Genomic DNA, 20,029 nt, shown 5'->3' on the forward strand with positions numbered 1-20,029 from the left:
GCCATCCCATTACTGGGTATATACCCAAAGGACTATAAATCATGCTGCTATAAAGACACATGCACACGTATGTTTATTGCGGCATTATTCACAATAGCAAAGACTTGGAACCAACCCAAATGTCCAACAATGATAGACTGGATTAAGAAAATGTGGCACATATACACCATGGAATACTATGCAGCCATAAAAAATGATGAGTTCACGTCCTTTGTAGGGACATGGATGAAATTGGAAATCATCATTCTCAGTAAACTATCGCAAGAACAAAAAACCAAACACCGCATATTCTCACTCATAGGTGGGAATTAAACAATGAGAACACATGGACACAGGAAGGGGAACATCACACTCTGGGGACTGTTGTGGGGTGGGGGGAGGGGGGAGGGATAGCACTGGGAGATATACCTAATGCTAGATGACGAGTTGGTGGGTGCAGCGCACCAGCATGGCACATGTATACATATGTAACTTACCTGCACATTGTGCACATGTACCATAAAACCTAAAGTATAATAATAATAATAATATAAGAAAAAAAAAAAAAAGAAAAACCTTGAAACATGCAAATCTCTGGAAGAAATTACATGTAATCAATTATTAAATTATAATGATTTAGTCTTAAAAAAAAAAAAAAAAAAAAGAAAAAGTATGCTAATTATTCAAGTGGTTAAACATAGTATATACCCAACATTAATAAAAACATGTCTGTCCATGCAAAAAAAAAAAAAAAAATGCCTATCACCTAGTGACATCATAGCCATCATAAGGTAGCACAACACGTTAATCATGTTGTTTATGGTGATGCTGGTATAAACAAACCTGTGCTGTCAGTCATATAAAAATCTAGCACATAAAATGATGTAAGGTATATAATACTTGATAATAAACAGCTAGGTCACTGGTTTATGTATTACTGTGCTATATGTTTTGTCATTATTTTAGAGTGTACTTCTACTTAAAAAAAAAGTTAACTGTGAAACAGCATAAGGCAGGTCCTTCAGGAGGTCTGTGAGAAGAAGGCATTGTTATAGGAGACGACAGCTCCGTGGGTATTATTGCCCCTGAAAACCTTTTAAGCAGGACAAGATATGGAGATGGAAGACAGTGACATTGATGATCCTGACCCCATGTAGGCCTAAGCTAATGTGTTTCTGTAAAAGTAAAAAGTTAAAAATTTTAAAAAGAAAAAAGCTTATAGAATAAGAATATAAAGAAAGAAAGTATTTTTGTACATTTGCATAGAGTTTATGTTTTAAGCTAAGGGTTATTACAAAAGAGCCAAAAAGGTTTTAAAAATTAAAAAGTTTGTAAAGTTACAGTATGCTTATGTTAATTTATAATTGAAGAAAGAAAAACATTTTTTACAAATGTAGTGTAGCCTAAGCATACAGTATTTATAAAGTCTGGTAGTGTTCAATAATGTCCTGGGCCTTCACATTCACTCACTGACTCACCCAGAGCAACTTCCAGTCCTGTAAGCTCCATTCGTGGTAAGTGCCCTATACAGGTGCACCATTTATTTTACAGTATTTTTACTGTACCTTCTCTATGTTTCCATATGTTTAGATATACAAATACCACTGTGTTACTATTGAATACAGTATTCAGTAACATGCTATATATGTCTGTAGCCTAGGAGCAACAGTCTATACCATACACATTAGGTGTGTAGTAGGCTATGCCATCTAGGATTTTGTAAATACACTCTATGATGTTGGCACAAAAAAAAAATGACTAGCAATGCATTTCCCAGAAAGATATCCCCATATTAAGTGATGCATAACTATATAATCATGGGGGATATGGCTTCAACATAAAATTTTCAGTTCAGTCCATAATACCACCAATTCCTTGCTACTCTAACGTGAAAAAATTCTCACCTCTGAGTCACACATGGAAACAAATCAATGTGAAGAGACTTTAATGGCAAAGTGCACTGGAGAGTTAAAATGGTTACATGGGTAATTTAAGAAAAAATTTAGTGGGAAAAAGGGAAAGGGCTGAAATGCCAAAATAATTTTCTTATCCAGTTTTACATTTGCTTTCTCCATGTGCTAACAATTATAGACACCTGATAGTTCCTAGTCTTAGACATAACTTGCAGCATCAGCCACTCTGCTGCACTTTAGATCACATTAGTTAGGGCTAGAGCCCAGCCCCATTTACACGGCATCTGATGAATGGTTAGCTGTGGCAGTTCTACCATAATACCATTTTGCTCCAAAGAAATCCAGTTAAGTGGCTGTCCATGGCCCAGTAGTTTCACCTGAAATTAAAAACATACATGCAAATGTCTCCAAATTTATCTCTTTATCTCACCCACTTTCTACTGGGAAGGACTGATTAGTAGTTCAAAAAAAAAATGTAGACAAGAGATTCATTTTTACCTTTATTTAGTGATTCACAATCACTCTTCATCCAATTGAGTGTATGTATCTTGCCTCTATATTCTTGCTTCTATTTTACTCTCAAGAGGGAAATAAAAGTGTGCAGGGGTTGGGGAAGGAGAATTTTCAAGGCTGAATGGAGTGTCAGAGTGGAGAAAATGCTGAAGAGAGGATCAGGAGCAGGAAATAGCTCTGAAACCAGAGTCTGCCCAAGTATCTACTCAGCGTTCCTCCCCCAGATATTCTAATAACCTCCACTAATCAATAATACATACATTTGATCAATTGTTACTGTAATTGTTTTATATTCTTAGTCTTACTATACTAAGCAAATTCAAATAAGTTCTCTACATATTCTAGGGTTATTTTGAACCAAAAACTTTGCTTCTCAGGTGGATCAATATGAAAACAAAGCCCATGAGCTTTTAAATGATGATGTTAATTGGCACCAAAAAGAACATAGATAAAATAAAAATATAATCAGTATCATACCTGGGCTACTAAGCTGTAATTAAACATTAGATTTGAACTCATCTTCTTTCTGCCTCATCAACCACATGTATTAGAAACGAAATGCAGAAAGGTGATGCAAGCAGAACCCCCATATGGACAATTCACCTCCAAAGGGATAATTTATTAAAAAAAAATAAGTTACAAAATATATCAGAATGAACTCAATGCCAGATCTGGTGGTTACAACAGTTAGATTAATCTCTTAACTTTCTCCAAAATGTTTTATAAACATAAAATAGTAGAGTCATGACATCTTGTATTCAGATATGTTCTGGGGTGGGGTGTCAGGGAAAGCATCCAAATTCTAGTTTTATGAGAAGAATCGTTTTGGATGCATGCAATGAACTTGAACAACGTAGAATGACTGTGAAGAATAATGTCTACTTTTACAGTGATATGCATAGAGATACTGTAGTTGTTTTATCAGCTTAGTTTTCTGGGAAACAAAAAGTTTCAAAGATTTTGACCAAACACTGATATTGGTGAAATTCATTTTATTTTATTATATTTTATTTTATTTTTTCAGAGACAGGCTGAAGTGGTGCAATCACAGCTTACTGTAGTCTTGACCTACTGGGCTCAAGCAATCCTCCTGCCTCAGCCTCCTGAGTAACTAGGACTACAGGTGCGTGCCACCATGCTCAGCTAACTTTAAAAAAAAAATTTGTAGACAGGGGTCTTGCTATGTTGCCCAGGCTAGTCTCAAACTTCTGGCCTCAAGACATCCTCCTGCCTCAGTCTCCCAAAGTGCTGGAATTACACTGTGAGCCACAACGCTTGGCTGGAGCTCATTTACAATTACTTTTATGAATTATAAGAGAAACAGTTGTAAGGCTCCCCTTAAAAGTTAATGTTTGCATCAAGATGTTCTAATCAGCAATTTAAAGGAACAAGGTAAAATTCCCTCTTACCTCTGTTGCCCCCAGAATAGCTTTGGGCTGGCCAAGGAACAGCTGTCCTGATGTGGGCCATTTAAGAAAAATGGCATAGACTAATTTTTCTTTAGGCTTGGATGTGTACCTGGATAAAAGAAAAAAATAAAGAGCATAGTAACAAGTTACATCCCATGTTTCTCACTATTTATGGATCAGGAACAATCTGGAATTATTTTACAGATACTTCCACAATGTCACCATTAATAGAAGGGAAGGAAAAATAGCCCCATGGTGTTATTAAAAAGCACCTTCCTCCCCCAAGACCAAAAGGAAGTTCTTGGAAGAAAAGATTTTCCTGAGCTAGCATTCGTCTTCATCAGACTGCTCTCATGGAGCTGAAAAGGGGAGGGAGATGATCTAAGGGGGCAGGATGCGAGAGCTTCATGGCTTTACATGTGTTATTCAAATTTTTATATTCATTCATTCATTCAACAAGACAAGATATGCATGTGTCAATTCTGTGCCTAGTACTGTGCTCAGTGTTAGGGTTACAATAAAAAACAAAACACACATAGTCCTTGTTCTTATGGAGCTTAGACTAGAGTGGGGAAAGCAGACACTAAATAATCACACAAATTTAATATGAAAGTGTGAGTTCTGATAAGCACCATGAAAGAAAAGGAAATTGAGAGATTATAACAAAAGGATCTCTTTAGATTAGAACATCAGAAAGAAGCCTCTCCAAGAACATAACATTTAATCTGAGACTTAAAGGATGAATGGGAGCAAAGAAGAAGGTAAGGGAAGTATGCTATAGACAAAAAAAAATGGATTTCATTCATTTATTCATTCAATTACTCAAGAAATACTTATTGAAATCTTAAAATGCTGGACACTGTTTTAGAGCTATATACAACATTGAACAAAGTCTTTGTCCTCATGGGGCTTACATTCTAGTGGGAGAAATTAGAATGAACAAATATGTCAGGTGTTGATTAAATGCTATGGAGAAAACAAGCCAGGTTAGAAGGACAGGGCATGCTAGGTAGGAAAGGAGGGGCCTGCCTGGGAGTGTTATTTTAAACAGAATAGTCAGGGAAGACTTCTTAGAGGTGGCATGGAAGAGAACCATGGGAGCGCCATAGGAGTGCCACGGGAGTGTCTGGAGAAAGCCTTCCAGACAGAATGACCAGTGCAGGAGCCCCAATTCAAGAGTGTGCTCTGCCTGTTGATGCAATAGCAAGGAAGGCAGAGTGCCTGAAGGAGAGGAAGTGGGGGAGGGTGATGGCGGATAAGATCAGAGAGGCGATAGGAGCCAGATTTTACAGGCCCTTGTAAGCATCTATGGGACCTGGCCTTCTCTCTGAGACTGGAAGCCATTGGAGAAATGTGACCATGGGAGTGGCATTATTATTTAAAAGTATACTCTGATTGCTTTGTGGTGAATAGGTTAAAGCGTAGAAATAGAGACCTATTAAGAAGCTACTGAAATAATCCAGGCAGGGGCGAGACAATGGAAACTAAAAGGATGAGGGTTGCCACAGAGAGGATAAGAAGTGGTCAGATTCTGAATATATTTCAAAGATAAAGAGGATGATATCTGCTAATGGGTTGGCTGTGACTATAAAAGAAGGGGAAACTAAGGGCTTCAAGGTTTTGGGCCTGACAACCACCTAAAGGATGAAGCTGCCGTTAACTGAGATGGGAAAGACCATGGGTGGAGCTAGTTGATAGCAAAATTTTAAAACTCAGGATTTCAGTTTTGGATGTACAGGTCTAAGATGCTATGCATCTAAGTGGAAATGCTGAGTAGGAAGTTATTGAGGCTGGAGTTCAGAAAGAGGTCTGCACTGGAAATAGAAATGTGGAGATCATCAATATAGCATTTAAAGCCATGAAAATGGATAAGATCACCTGGGACATTAAGATAAACGCAGTGGCTCACGCCTGTAATCCCAGCACTTTGGGAGGCCGAGGCAAGCGGATCACCTGAGGTCAGGAGTTCGAGACCAGCCTGGCCAATCATAGTGAAACCCCGTCTCTACTAAAAATACAAATTAGCCAGGAGTGGTGACGGGCACCTGTAATCCCATAGCTACTCGGGAGGCTGAGGCAGGAGAATCGCTTGAACCCGGGAAGCGGAGGTTACAGTGAGCCGAGATCACACCAGTGCCCTCAAAAAAAAAAAAGATAAATAGAGAAGAATAGAAGTCCGAAGACTAAACCTCAGGGCACTTCAAGATTTAGAGGTTGGAAAAATGAGATGAAATCAGCAAAGGAACTAAGAAGGAAGAGCCAACAGGTACGATGAACACCAGGAGAGACAGTGATAAACTGAGGCAGTCACTGCCAGTAAGCTAAGAAAATGAGCACTGGGTACTCATCACTGGAACTGGCAAGGCAGATGTTATTGTGGGCCTTGAGAAGAGCATTTCTGGAGTGTGGGGGTGGAAGCTCGACCAGAGTGGGTTCAAGAGAAAAACTGTAGCAAGGAATTGGAGATAGCAAGTGAAAACAATCCTTTCAAGATGTTTTACTACAAAGGAAAGGAGAGAAATGGGAAGATCGCTAGAAATGCAAGTGAAATTGAGTGAAAGGGGAGAATTGCTATAACAATCCTTGGGTCGATGATTTGCAATCGGATCAGGACACAAGGGTTGACCTTAAAGCCAAAAGTGAGATAATTTTACATTATATGTGTCTGGGTGCGTGTGTGTGTGTGTGTGTGTTTCCATAGTTAACAGTTAGCTGTCCAGGAGCAGGCATGGAATAAGTAGATCTGAATTTAAAGTTGATGTTCTGTCAAGTGAGTATGGCAGAGGGAACGAGGGTTCAGGAGTTGGGTGTATGCAATAGATTAGTTACAGTGATGGGCCACAGAATCTGTCCCGGATAAGGAAAAAGACAGAGAAAAGATGATAGGATTAAAAGATAGTATGATCACTGGATTATAGATCCCTTTGGAAGCCGAAGTGCCATGCAGAGTGAGCCAAAATAGAAGAAGAAGTGGTAGTAGACGGCAGAATCCTTCAAACTGGAGCCATGGAAGGGGTTCAGTTATTAGTAATGCAAAGTCTAAAGTATGTTTATAAAAGAAAGGGAAGTTATGGACACCAAGGTTTTTGGCCTGACAACCACCTAAAGGATAAAGCTGCCATTAACTGAGATGGGGAAGACTGTGGGTGGAGCTGGTCTACAGCAAAAATTTAAAACTCAGGACTTCAGTTGTGGACGTACGGGTCTAAGATGCTATACATCCAAGTGGAAGTGTTGAGTTAGAAGTTCGACTTTGCATTACCAATATGACCTTGTATATTGATAATGCAAAGGAACAGGTAACAAAGGTCAAGCGGACAAGATCCCTAGAAGACAGGAGGTGCAGGTAATTAGAACTGTGAATAGAAATTTCAATCTCTAAGAATTATGTGAAGAGTAGTTCTGGGGACAGGGACAGCAAGCCAGGGCTCTCTCAAAGGATTTTAAGGGTTGACCTGGGAGTCTGTAGGTGACTGCAAGAAGGTGGGCACGAAGAACCTGGGGGGAAGAAGGCTCCTATGGTGAGGAGGGAGAGCGGGACCACTCAGCGGCAGGGAAGTTGGTAGGAGCCAGACTCACGGCTTTATAAGCCGCATTAAATATTTAGCTTTTATGTTTATTTATTGAAATAAACACAATAGAATAATGGTTAATGATTGTGAAGTCCCAGATCAGATACCCTCATATTCAAATGTAAGTACAGAAGCAAATTCCAAAACCAGATTTGTACTATCCTCTGTCACATGAGAGATTGGTACTGAGTTCTCATTATGGCTTCTCCCAGATCAACATTTTAAAATTCCACAATTATTTGCTCTGTCCAGATTGCCTTACTTCATTTTATTCAATGGGTTGATAATGTTTTAAGTCATAAGTCAAGTAGACTGAAGAACAATTAGTCTAATCTTTCGGTCCCTATTTGATCAGGCAGGACTCAGGTGGCAACTGAAAGCGAATTTTTAGAACTTCGCCAATACTCATCTTATTTTATATATGTTAAGAAACCATATCAGAAACTGTCATATTTGTGGAGTCTGATTCAGGTACTCATTGACACACAGAACCTCCTCAAGCTCAGAGAGAAGCATCTTCCCTGAACCCTCCCTATTTTGACTCATTTTTAATCTAACATTTTCTCTGCCATTAGGTACCTCTTGTTTGCTAATTCCATGGGATGCAACATCTGCAAAAGTCAGAATTTACAGAACTAGTTAAACAGTAGTCTCCATTTTAGACTAACCATTCAGCATTTTTCATTGGTCTGAATGGCTTACAATTTTTCTAAGAGCTGAGTACTTTCAGCCAAAATTTGTCCACCACTGGGAGATACCTAGAAATGATGTAAGCTCAATCTGATAAACAATAAATGTTTCAAAACATGCAAATTCTTCCCGTTCTCTTTATATTAGAGTAAGCAAAGTTTGGAAAGTGCTTTGTATATGTAGGAATTCATCCAATTTCTCTTTTTATCCTACTCTTCTTTATATGTCTGATAAACTTTAAATCTCTTCCTTTATAAAAGAGCACTTGGTAACAAGAATGACTTACCACACATCTGGGGTGACAGTGTCATTCTGGGATTGCCAGGTATGGGTTTCATAAATAGCTTCTCCATTGACTTTTAGCCAGGACCCCATTTGCCTCAGTCGCTCCTCAAAAACTACAGAAATGGTGCCATCTAGTGTGGGCCCAATATTCATCAAAAGATTTCCTCCACATGAAACTGTTTCTACAAGTTGCTAAAAAATTAAGAATAATGTTTTTAGATAAAATAATTCCATCTTTAATGTGCTAATATGTTGCATTTATATATTTATACATGTATATATAGTCACTGCCTAGAAGAACAAACGCAGGATAGAACAATGTCCTATATTTATAGGCCATTGAGCCATATAAGAAATAATTCCTACATGACCACACTATTAAGAATATTATGTTAATAGCCACCAGACATTTTACTGTACCTTCACCAATTCTTCAATTGTAAGATAGTCAGAGATTCCAGCTTCCCTCCTATAGCCCCAGGACAGTTTGTCTATTGTCATGCAGTTTTCCCATTTATGTGGCAAAAGATGTCCTGGGTTATAACGATCACTGCAGGTATAGAAGCCACCATGCTTACAGATGCTACCAGCTCCCCAACGATCATTGGTGACTACTGTCTCCCGAACTGGGCTGAAATGAAACATACAATTTTTTAAAACAAAAGGTATAAGCTTTTTATACAAAAAGAAATGTCACTGAAAAGACATGTAATTGAAATATAATTCTGAAAAGGGACCATGGCATAGCACAGTGGAAAGCCCATGGTTTTGAAGTCAAACAGACCTGAGTTGATTGGAGTTCTGGCTTTGTCACTTTCTAGCTCCCAGACCTAGAGCAAGTTACCTGACTCCTCTGAATAATGAATTCCCTCATCTATGATTAGAACAAAAATAAGTTATGTAACACATTTAGCCCGGTACCCAGCACAAACAGCACTCATAAGAGTATTATATGAATATTTTAAGCTCCCTTCCATATTGTAAATGGTAGCCAAAACTGAATTTATACCCAAGACACTTTTCTTTTCAATGATTCAATGATCTCATACATGTAGTCTAGCCTTTCTCTTTCTCTTACCATTGTGCCTAATATTGAAAAATCTCAGAAAATTCGACTGTTGATGTCATGTGAAATATCCCCACATTACTTATCATAGCAGATGGCATATTTTAGAGGGAAATCCACGCCACATAGAGGGGACAGTTTTGAGTCACAAATTGAAGTGATGGCTCCCAGTTTTTTCCCTTGGAAGGAGTACCTGGACACACTGCTGTTTTAAGTATCAAGAGTTCTTCAAGAATATTTGTATTTGTGCCCTTTGTGGGCCCAGGAAGTGCAAGCAGAAGGTTGCCTGACTTCATAGCACAATACCCAGTGCTTTCTAGTGTACATGCAAATTTGGCCCATATAGTTTAAGCCTCATGGAGGAGTTTAATCAGAACTCCCTGTTCTAATAGGGCAGCCTTGAACATACCAGAAAGCAATAGGAAAAAACTGGAGAAAGTGAAAATGCTGCGATGAAGGAAAAGAGGAGACAAACAAGGGTGACATTGGCTGGGCAGCAAAGATGACCAAAAGGTAAGAGGACAAAAAGAAGCAGTCAGCGTGATTCAGAAGCACATAATCAGAAATAGTGATGAAGAAACAGAGTTGTCCCAGAATAGAAGCCATAAAGGACCAGGGTAGGAGAGAAAAAGGGGGGACCCACAAAATTAACACCTTCAAAGTTCTTGATCCTGTGATTTTTAGTCTGATCTCAAAATCAGACCATTGAGTTGGATTTTACTCCTGATTTATTTACCCTTGATTATGTTGAGTAAATAGTGATATATCTAATAAGTATTATTCACAATGATTTTCTCCCCTCACACCACCAATGACTTAAAATGAAATATTTCAAGAGGTGAAGGAATTAAAATGTTAGAAATATATTAGGAATGTGGAGGGTAACTGCAACAATCTCATAGCATACACACCTTTCATTATATAACCAGGCCAAGAAGCCTGTGCTGTTCCAGTATTGATCCGGCGCTCCTCCATCACCATCCGACCACAGAACCTCAGGCTGATAGTTGTTCACTAACTCATAGAGCTCTGGCAATGTCTTAGAAACTGGAAATTGCCGCTTATGGAATGAACTGGATTCATCCTCAAGGAAGAGAGGATGAAACCATTCAAAAAGGGAATAGTACAGTCCAAAACGCAGGTCAGTTCTGTTCCTAATGGCTACCTCAAGTTCCTTGACAATGTCCCTCTTGGGCCCCTCATCTATGGCATTCCAGTTCCACGAATATTCTGAACCCCACAAGGTAAAGCCTAGAAAATTATAGTGAAAACCTTTGTAAGCATGTCAACTTTATTTTAGTAAATTTCAACCCACACAAATGCCCAAACAAATCACATAGTACATGCGATATATAAATACCTGCTCCTACAAATGACTGTTTTATGGCCATTTTTTCATGGCATATATCGTGCTTTTATATGAGAAGTGAGAATTTAAATGAGGTTTTTAAATGAGGTTTTTAAAAGCTACTTTCAGGGTATATCACTGTATGGTCTGATCTATCTCCGGTATTTTCCCTCTTAGATTTTAAGGTCCTTGAGGGATTGCATCATGTCTGCAGTGCTCCCTGCTATGTCTTCAGCCAACTGCTAGCACAAGGTATAAACAATCAACAATAGCAGCTCACAACTAAGATGGGAACATATACATGTACCATGCTAAATGATGACTACCACTATTTATCATGAAGATCCTGTGATGCACTCCTGCAAGATTCTTAGTGTCTTCTAGACCAAAGCTTGAAGTCTACTGCTTAATTTTAGGATTGTTTATTTTATTATAATGTGATTCTTTTTTTTAATTTTATTATTATTATACTTTAAGTTTTAGGGTACATGTGCACAATGTATAGTGTGATTCTTAGAACACTGGTGATCCATGTATAGCAAATCTCTTTTAGCCTGATTATTTAACCAGAGGGGCAAAAAAAACCCTACTATTTCCCAATAGTTCTATACTTTAAAATATACTCACCACGTGTAATCTCATCCTACTATAAAATCATAAGCTTGGATTTTCCTCTTTAATAAAATTACCCAAATGTGAATAGTCTACCAACTACATAGATTAAAAAAAAAGTGTATACCTTTATACAAACACTTAGAAGTGGTTCGTTTTTAACAGGAATTTGCATTTAGATTACTGATTGTTCTATATAAAAATGTTAGAAGAGATATATAAACTGAAATACTTAAAACATAATAAATATGAAAGCCTTAAAAATTTCATCAGTGCCTAGCGACTTAAGTACATTGTTACTATTCCACTAAAATCTAAAAGAATCTTTGAGAATAAACATTTATAAGGTACATTTGGTGAAACATTTTACCCTTGGTAAATTAGAACAAGTCTAAGAATGACTCATACTTTCGATTTTCTTTTTTTTTTTTTTTGAGACAGGTTCTGACTCTGTCACCCAGGCTGGAGTTCAGTGGTGCGACCTTGGCTCACTGCATCCTCGACCTCCTGGGCTCAAGTGATCCTCACACCTCAGCCTACCAAGTAGCTAGGACTACAGGTGTGTACTCCACCACGCCCAGCTAATTTTGTCTATTTTTTCAGAGACAGGGTCTCACTTTGCTGCCTAGGCTGGTCTCAAACTCCTGGCCCCAAGCAATCCTCCTTCCTTGGCCTCCCAAAGTGTTGGGATTATAGATGTGAACCACTGCACCTAGCCTTAGATTCATTTTAATAAGCTTTTTAAAACAGCTCACTCTTGTTCCTATCATTTCTGTGGTAAGCTTCAGAGCAGTGTTGATATCTAAAGTCATATTCAAAGTTATTCAACTTGACAGGCCCTAATGTCAGTATTAAAACCACATGAGTCTTCATTTGAATATCACCACCGTAAACTCACACTGCGACTTTCCTTCCTGAGCTTAGTATGCATTTTCCATAAGCAATGAAAACATCTGACAACATGGGTCCCAGAAAATGTATACATGTGGGCTACATCATCTCCTCACAGTTTGATTAATAATTTTTATTAAATAAACTATGTAACGTTTTGTGCCATATGGCTTGGGAAAGTTCCTAGACATCAGGAAATCAGCATGTTCTCAAGCAAATACACTTGATAGACATTCATCTCAGCAGGATAAATATCTACAGGAGAAAATCATGAAGCTACTGGAATGTGGCCAAAGGGAAAAATATCCTATGATCATTCCAGATTTTTTGTGTTGGTTCTCCTCTCCTATTCCCATCCTGTCCCTGGAGAAAACAATAAGGCAAAGTTTCCTTTTTTTTTTTTGAGACAGGATCTCCCTCTGCCACCTAGACTGGAGTGTAGTGACTCTATCTCCACTCAATGCAGCCTCAAGCAGTCCTCCAACCTAAGCCTCCCAAGTAGCTGGGACTACAGAGACACACCACCACGCTAATTTTTTAGGTTTTTTTGTTTGTTGGTTTGTTTGTTTGTTTTTGTAGAGACAGGGTCTCACTATGTTGCCCAGGCTGGTCTTGAACCCCTGGGCTCAAATGATCCTCCTTCCTCGGCCTCCCAAAGTTTTGGGATTACAGGCATGAGCAACCACATCCAGTGCAAATTTTTTTATACCAAGGCAAAGATGATCATGCAAAAGAAACCAATGAATGAACAAGCAGTTGGAACAAAAACAATTTGTTAATGCTTCCCTGGCCTTACAAATACTGGAGTGGTAATGGGTGGAATCCATTCTATTAAAATAGGACTACTATGTGGGGGTTTAGATATTCTTCTACCACCTCTGATTTTTCTGGAAACCATTACAGTTCCACAATCCTTTTCCCTCCAGGTGATCTGGGTCACTTTCATCACTGTCAGTTCATCCACTATTTGCACCATTTGGCCATCTAAGAGTTGGCAAAAAGTGCAGCCAGGTGTATCGTAATGATGCAAGACTATAGCAGTATAACCCCCATGATGCATTCACAGGATGCATTACAGAGAAAGGGAAGGAAAGAGTGCAATTCCAATGATGAACTTTGACTTGCAACCCACACTCCCTTCAACAAACAGCTTTAAGTAAATCTTGGAAATATTATTCAAAATACATGTGACAAAACGTGAACATCTTTCGTCTGTTATGTGGAGGGTATGATCCTTTCTGTATTCCTAACATCTCTCAATTTGGGTTGAACTTGCAGTCCCTAAGTTATAAGCAAGTGCCAGTCACCACTTATGGTTGCTCCTAAGAGAAAATTAGACCTTGCTTTAGTTTTTTCTTCCAAAAAAACAACTTTTCATTTCTTAACCATTGTCATCAATTTCCATAGGCTGGATTGACTTACCTTCATGATGTTTGGAAGTTAACACAATGTATTTGGCACCAGAGGCCTGAAAAATATCTGCCCACTGGTTGGCATTAAAAAATTTTGCTGTAAATAGCGGTCCAAAATCTTCATATTTGAAACTAGGAGGGTAATTATCTTTCATAAATTCCACATACTTCGGTATCTTTTCCTTTTGCCAATACCACCTAAGGGGAGGAAAGGAAAGAGTGCATAAACAGCACATACACACACATTTAAAAGAACTGTTCCAGCTCCCCTTACCATTTACCCCTCACACAGATAGGACCCAGATTCTCTTTCTCACTTCCCCATCAGTTTGACTTGGCTTTAAAGACAGCTTATGCAAACTAAACCCCCTCTCATTTCCCACCTATCCCCCTGTGATATCCACTCAGCTCATAAACTAGAGCATTCTAGGCAACTCAGCTACCCATTCTCTCTCTCTTTTTTTAAAGACAGGGTCTCACTCTGTCACTCAAGTTGGAATGCAGTAGTGGAATCATGGCTCACTGCAACCTCGACCTCCTGGGCTCAAGCGATCCTCTCGCCTTAGCCTCCTGAGTAGCTGGGACCACAGGCACGTGCCACCACACCTGGCTATTTTTTTTTTTCTTTGCAGAGATGTGGTTTCCATATGTTGCCCAGGCTGGTCTTAAACTCCTGGGCTCAAGCGATCTTCCTGCTTCAGCCTCCCGAAGTGTTAGGATTACAGGCATGAGTCACCATGTCCAGCCCCATTCTCTTTTAATTCTTCACTTTTAAATCACAACATGTAGTATGTGTCTTTACACATTGTCCTTTGTAACATAAGTGACTAGGACTTCTAAAAGGAAGACTACATGCCTAAAACATAACATGCATCTATTATATTCAGTAGTAGAGAACACTTTGGAGGCACAGGACAGAAAGGGAGGCAAAAGTAAAATTAAAAAGATGCTGTTATTTTAATAAATGACTCAACCTTCAACAATTACTTGCTATATGCATTCATTCTAAGCAATGGCATATTGACCCTAAACTGCGTAAGCAAGACTTCATGAGGAAAAGCACATCTACATATTTTAGATAAACACAGCAATAACTATCCTCATGAAATAAATGCAACCCCCATTTCTGACCCACCTCCTGCTTTTTCTATCACCATTCCTTTCATATGAGTATTTCTACAGGATAAGCAAATCCATAATCAGCACTATTATTTCCCAAGATGATCAGGAGACTCTGCTAAGAAGAAATAATTGAAGGGCATACTATGTGGCAGGCACGCTGTTTGCCTGCGCAAAAGTCGTATTTACCTAATTTCCCAGCTTCCACTACAGCTACGACAGGGATGTGAGATCCATGCTGGCCAAGGGAACTTGAGGGAAAGCCATCTTTGGGGACGGTGGAAATGGTTTCCCTCCTAATGAAGAGAGACACTGGCCTTCCTGCCTTTGGGCAGGGTTGTGTGAAGTTTTGGTGCCTGGCTGCCATCCGGTGACCATGAAGGGACAAGTCCCCAGGCTGAGGATGACAGAAAGAGCCCATGTGTTTGATTTCATCAATGAACCGACTACCTCTAAATTTCCTGTTATGTGAGATAACAAGCCCCTATCATTATACCTTTTAGTTGGGTTTAAAATCCTTGAAGCATTTTTATTATTTATTTATTTATTATTAATTAATTGATTGGTTGAGACAGGGTCTTGCTCTATTACCCAGGTTGGAGTGCAGTGTCATGATCATACCACACCACAGCCTTGAACTCCTGGGCTCAAGCGATCCTCCCACCTCACCCTCCTGAGTAGCTGGGACTACGGGCATTACATTTTAAATTGAACTGCAAAACAGAAACTGGGACATTCAGAAAGTTGAACAAGAATAAGGAATTTCTCCTAGCACCATCTAATTTGAACGTGCACTCTCCCCTACAGTCTAGACTTGAATTTCATGCTGAGAGATGAGGCATTTATGGTAAAGGTCTATCATTTATATTTGGTTTTTAATAGGCATTTAGAACAGTCACATATACTCATCTATACTGTTGATTCCCCGAAAGTCAAATTGAGAGTGAGGAGCAGAGGATAGAAAGGGAAATCACAGATAATTAAAGAATCTTCCACAGGGTTAATGCATTTTCAGATAATCAGCAATGTGTTCTCTATTTTGTTTAGTATGAGAAGTATCTTTATTGTTCTAGGTCAAAACAACCATGGGTTTATTTGTAGAAAATGATGTTATTCATAGCAAAGAATAAAATGACTCAAAACTAGCTGTTTTATTTTGGCATAGTACTAGTCTCAGTTAACAAATGTCAAATCCTCTTTGGTACCAATATATCTTTACCTAATCTTCATGGTTGAACAAAATGATAATATAAGATACAATTTAGGGGGAAGAAAGTTGTTAATTATGTACCACACTAATCTAAAATATTTCCAAAATACACTCAAGATTCCTTACAGCCCAAAACATGCAAATAAAGATTTGTAACATCTTTTTGAAGTAGCTATGTTTTGGCATAAGAAGAAAGAGTCTCTGTTTTAGAAGTTGAATTATTTAAAGTATATGAATAATTCTCCATAGCTTACCCAGTTTTATTTTTTACATCAACTAACCTACCAATAAGAAAGGTTACTGGTTGCAGGTAGTCAATTTCTTTGTAATGAAAGGGTTAAAATATGCTATTCTGGCATATTATTAAAGGTAAAGAAACTTGAAAAATAGGTGCATGAAGAGCACTTTGACCTTTGTGCTGTTTCTTAGGAGAGAAGATGAAATTCCAGTATGAAAGGCATTCTGTACTAGAAGGAAAGGCAACATCCTAAGCTTGAAAGACAAGAAGTAGAATACTGTACAGACCTTGCTAAAATTTATTTTTTAAGCCTCCCCACATAATTTAGTCACACAATGTCAATTTAATTCTTGGACCCAATAGAGGCCCTAACAGAATGGAGGTGTAATTTTTCTACCCCTAGAGTAGAGCATGGTACCGTGTACACTATGTAATGTTAATATAATATATAGTTCATACTCTGTATTGTGTCTACTAAATACAGTATGTTAATTTGGATGTATACTATTTATGTAGTATATAGTTGATTCAAATAAATACTGTTTAATGATTCCCTTGTTTTACTTAAGAATATATTATGTGCCCCCAAAGTCCTGGAATTACAGGTATGAGCCACCGCGGATCACCTGAGGTCAGGAGTTCAAGACCAGCCTGGCCAACATGGCGAAACCCTGTTTCTACTAAAAAAATACAAAAAATTGGCCAGGCATGGTGGCGTGCACCTGTAGTCCCAGCTACTCGGGAGGCTAAGGCGCCAGAATCGTTTGAACCCGGGCGGCGAAGGCTGCAGTGAGCCGAGATGGTGCCACTGCACTCCAGCCTGGGCGACAGAGTGAGACTATGCCTCAAAAAAAAAAAAAAAAAGAATATATTATGTGTATGTTTCTATATATGCACACAAAATATTTCTATTTTGAAGGACTTAATACTTGTAGCATTTAGTCAGAAAAGGCATGTGCAACAGTTTAAGAAATTACATGCACATTTTCACATAGATCTCAAAGTAAAATCTAAAGCACAGATTTTTGTGTAGCACCTTTCATACGGCAGTATGATAATTGGGTTGTGTTAAGAGTACCATTCTAGAACCTCTTTAAAAAGTTCCTAGAGCCACACATGGGTAATGTTAACATTAAGTAGCCAATGGTGTTCAATGAACAGTCGTTTCACATGCTCATGACTATGTTTTAACCATAACTTCATGGCAGAACGACTGTAAATTGGCAGGTAGCAGCAGAGCAACCATGGGCCATTGTGCCTGAGTCACCGCTCGTGTGATGCCCTTGCACAAACTGATGAATGTCTGTAGTAGCTCGATGTTGTAGTGTCATAACTACAGCTTAATATGCGCAACTATGAAGAAGCTGAGGAGTCAAGGAGTATCTGAAAACTCTTACAGTCACACGTAAGAAAAATTCCCTGTTCATCCAGCAGAAGCACTTAGGCCGGAAACCACTTATTCAACACCCGGAAGTGCGAAACGCGGGTAACGCAGTGGGAGGTGAAACCGACGAGGGTGCAGGCAGTACCAGGCGGCGAACCAGGCCCGCTGGGTGGTGGCTGGAGGCTGCAGGTGGGGACAAAAGCGCGGCAGACGAGACAGAAGGGAGCGCACTCACCAGAACCACTCGCTACCGAAGCTGGGCACGGAAAACACTCCCCAGTGGATGAAGATGCCGAACTTGGCCTGGTCAAACCACGCGGGCAGCTGGCGGGCGTCCAGGGACTCCCAGGTGGGGTCGAAGCGCGTGGCGCTGTGGGCAGGGCACGGCGGCGGCGGCAGCAGCAGCAACAGCAGCAGCGGGAACGTGAGCCTGGGGAGCTCCTGGGGCCGCATGTCCCGGCGCAGGCTGGCTGTCCTCTCTGCAGGCTCTCGCGGCCTCGGGAGCGCTGTTCTTCCGTTTCTGCCGCTGAGTATGCCGCGCCGCGGTCACCTGACCAAGCCGGACTTGGAAACCGGCCACCCTTCCCCCTCTGGGGCGGGAGTGGCCACTCTCCCGGGCGTTCCGAATGACCTCAGGAGCGCTGCATCGCTCAGCATAACTAAGGAGGCCAGCATTACCCCAAAGCCAGCTGCGACGGCTTTGCTAAGGCTCTATCCTCTTGAGGGGAAAATATGAGTCTGAGTCAGGGCCCTGTGGCCAGCGCCTCTTCCCTCAAGCAGACACGACCCTGACCAAGAAACTGCCCAAGAGGACAACGCCACCAGCCCACCCTGGTGGCTGCTCCACACGTCCGAAGCGTGGACGAGAAGGTCAAGGCAGGAACTTTAGCCGGGTCTCGCCATGATGGAACATGGAAAGCAGCCTAGATCGTTCTCGGCCTCTGTATCAACTCCCAAGATCCTGCATGTTAGAACCGTGGTTGCCAACCTTGAATTTGTATCAGATGAAATTCCAAGAGCTTCAGATTCAGCAGTTAGGTTGGGGCCCAAGAATTTGCGTTTCTACCCAGTTCCTACTTCTAGGATGTTCTGATGTTGGGCCGGGCGCGGTGGCTCACGCCTGTAATCCCAACACTTTGGGAGGCCGAGGCGGGCGGATCACAAGGTCGGGAAATCGAGACCATCCTGGCTAACACGGTGAAACCCTGTCTCTACTAAAAATACAAAAAATTAGCCGGAGGTGGTGGCGGGCACCTGTAGTCCCAGTTACTCGGGAGGCTGAGGCAGGAGAATTGCTTGAACCCGGGAGGCAGTTACAGTGAGCAGAGATGGTGCCACTGCACTCCAGCCTGGGCTACAGAGTGAGACTCTGTCTCAAAAAAAAAAACAAAAAAACAAAACAAAACAAACAAACAAAAAACCAAGAAAATTGTGATGTTGCTGATTGGTGGGCCAAACTTTCCTGAGAACCACTGCATTGAACAAGGAGATGATCTGAGACAGGTGAAACCAGTGGAATGAATGTTTAAGAAACCTGCAAGCTTGGGAAAAAAGGCCAGTAACTTGGAAAGACTAATCAAAAGGATATTTGGGAAGCTTATCACCTCCACCTCGTTTGGTTTTCTTGTTTGTTTGTTTGTTTGTTTTTAGACAGAGTCTCACTCTCTCGCCCAGGCTGGAGTGCAGTAACATGATCTAGGCTCACTGCACCCTCTGCCTCCCGGGTTCAAGGATTCTCTTGCCTCAGCCTCCAGAGTAGCTGGGACTACAGGCACGTGCCACTGTGCCAGACTAATTTTTGTATTTTTCTTTTTTAGTAGAGACAGGGTTTCACCATGTTGGACAAGCTGGTCTCAAACTCTTGACCTCAGGTGATCTGCCTGCCTTGGCCTCCCAAAGTGCTAGAATTACAGGCATGAGCCACCAAGTCCAGCCTCTCCTCCACGTCTTAAGTGTTTTCAAAGTAAAGCCAGAATCCTCAACTGCTTCTGCCCCCATGAAATCATTACCCTTCAATGAGCCAATTCAAATGCTGCCTCTTGTGAAGCTTTCTGCCACCACCCTCCCCTCCCAGAATGTTGTACTTTCCCTGATCTGCTTCATAACACCTCCTTCCAAGCACACACAGGATTTCACGCATCCTGTAGTAGCTAGGTGGTACAGGTCTGATTTCCCATCAGACTGTGAGCTTTTTGAGGGCATTCATAATGACCTTCTTTTCTGTAGTGCCTACATTTACAGCAGAAAAGTGGCACTCAAAATGTTTGTTGAAGCTCTCCAGTGAACTGGGGTTCTAATTATTGAGTGAAGAACTTGACACTAAGTGGCTGTTGCCTGCATTATCCCATCCCATCTCTGCAGAGAGAGATGGGAGCAGCAGAGGGCGCT

The 20,029-nt window shown here is 40.4% G+C and overlaps 1 protein-coding gene and 1 long non-coding RNA gene across 3 annotated transcripts; one reads left to right on the plus strand and one right to left on the minus strand.

Annotated features, from left to right (window-relative positions):
• Positions 1 to 1,907: 1,907 nt before the first annotated feature.
• On the minus strand, positions 1,908 to 18,317 carry FUCA2 (alpha-L-fucosidase 2). Its single transcript, XM_054490418.2, has 7 exons — positions 17,877 to 18,317; positions 13,701 to 13,888; positions 10,339 to 10,678; positions 8,782 to 8,992; positions 8,363 to 8,553; positions 3,815 to 3,923; positions 1,908 to 2,269 (listed from the first exon to the last, which is right to left on the minus strand). The coding sequence occupies exons 1-7, from the start codon at positions 18,092 to 18,094 to the stop codon at positions 2,129 to 2,131; spliced, it is 1,398 nt and encodes a 465-aa protein (XP_054346393.2). The 5' UTR covers positions 18,095 to 18,317; the 3' UTR covers positions 1,908 to 2,128.
• On the plus strand, positions 3,428 to 13,706 carry LOC129037989 (uncharacterized). 2 transcript variants are annotated; one of them, XR_008503037.2, is made up of 4 exons: positions 3,428 to 3,528; positions 9,820 to 9,940; positions 10,953 to 11,027; positions 11,829 to 13,706. It is a non-coding gene; the product is annotated as an uncharacterized LOC129037989 (long non-coding RNA). The 2 variants fall into 2 exon arrangements; XR_008503038.2 differs by lacking the exon at positions 9,820 to 9,940 and having other exon boundaries at positions 3,445 to 3,528.
• Positions 18,318 to 20,029: the final 1,712 nt, after the last annotated feature.

Source organism: Pongo pygmaeus, chromosome 5, assembly GCF_028885625.2.
Source record: "Pongo pygmaeus isolate AG05252 chromosome 5, NHGRI_mPonPyg2-v2.0_pri, whole genome shotgun sequence".
Lineage (NCBI taxonomy): Eukaryota > Metazoa > Chordata > Mammalia > Primates > Hominidae > Pongo > Pongo pygmaeus.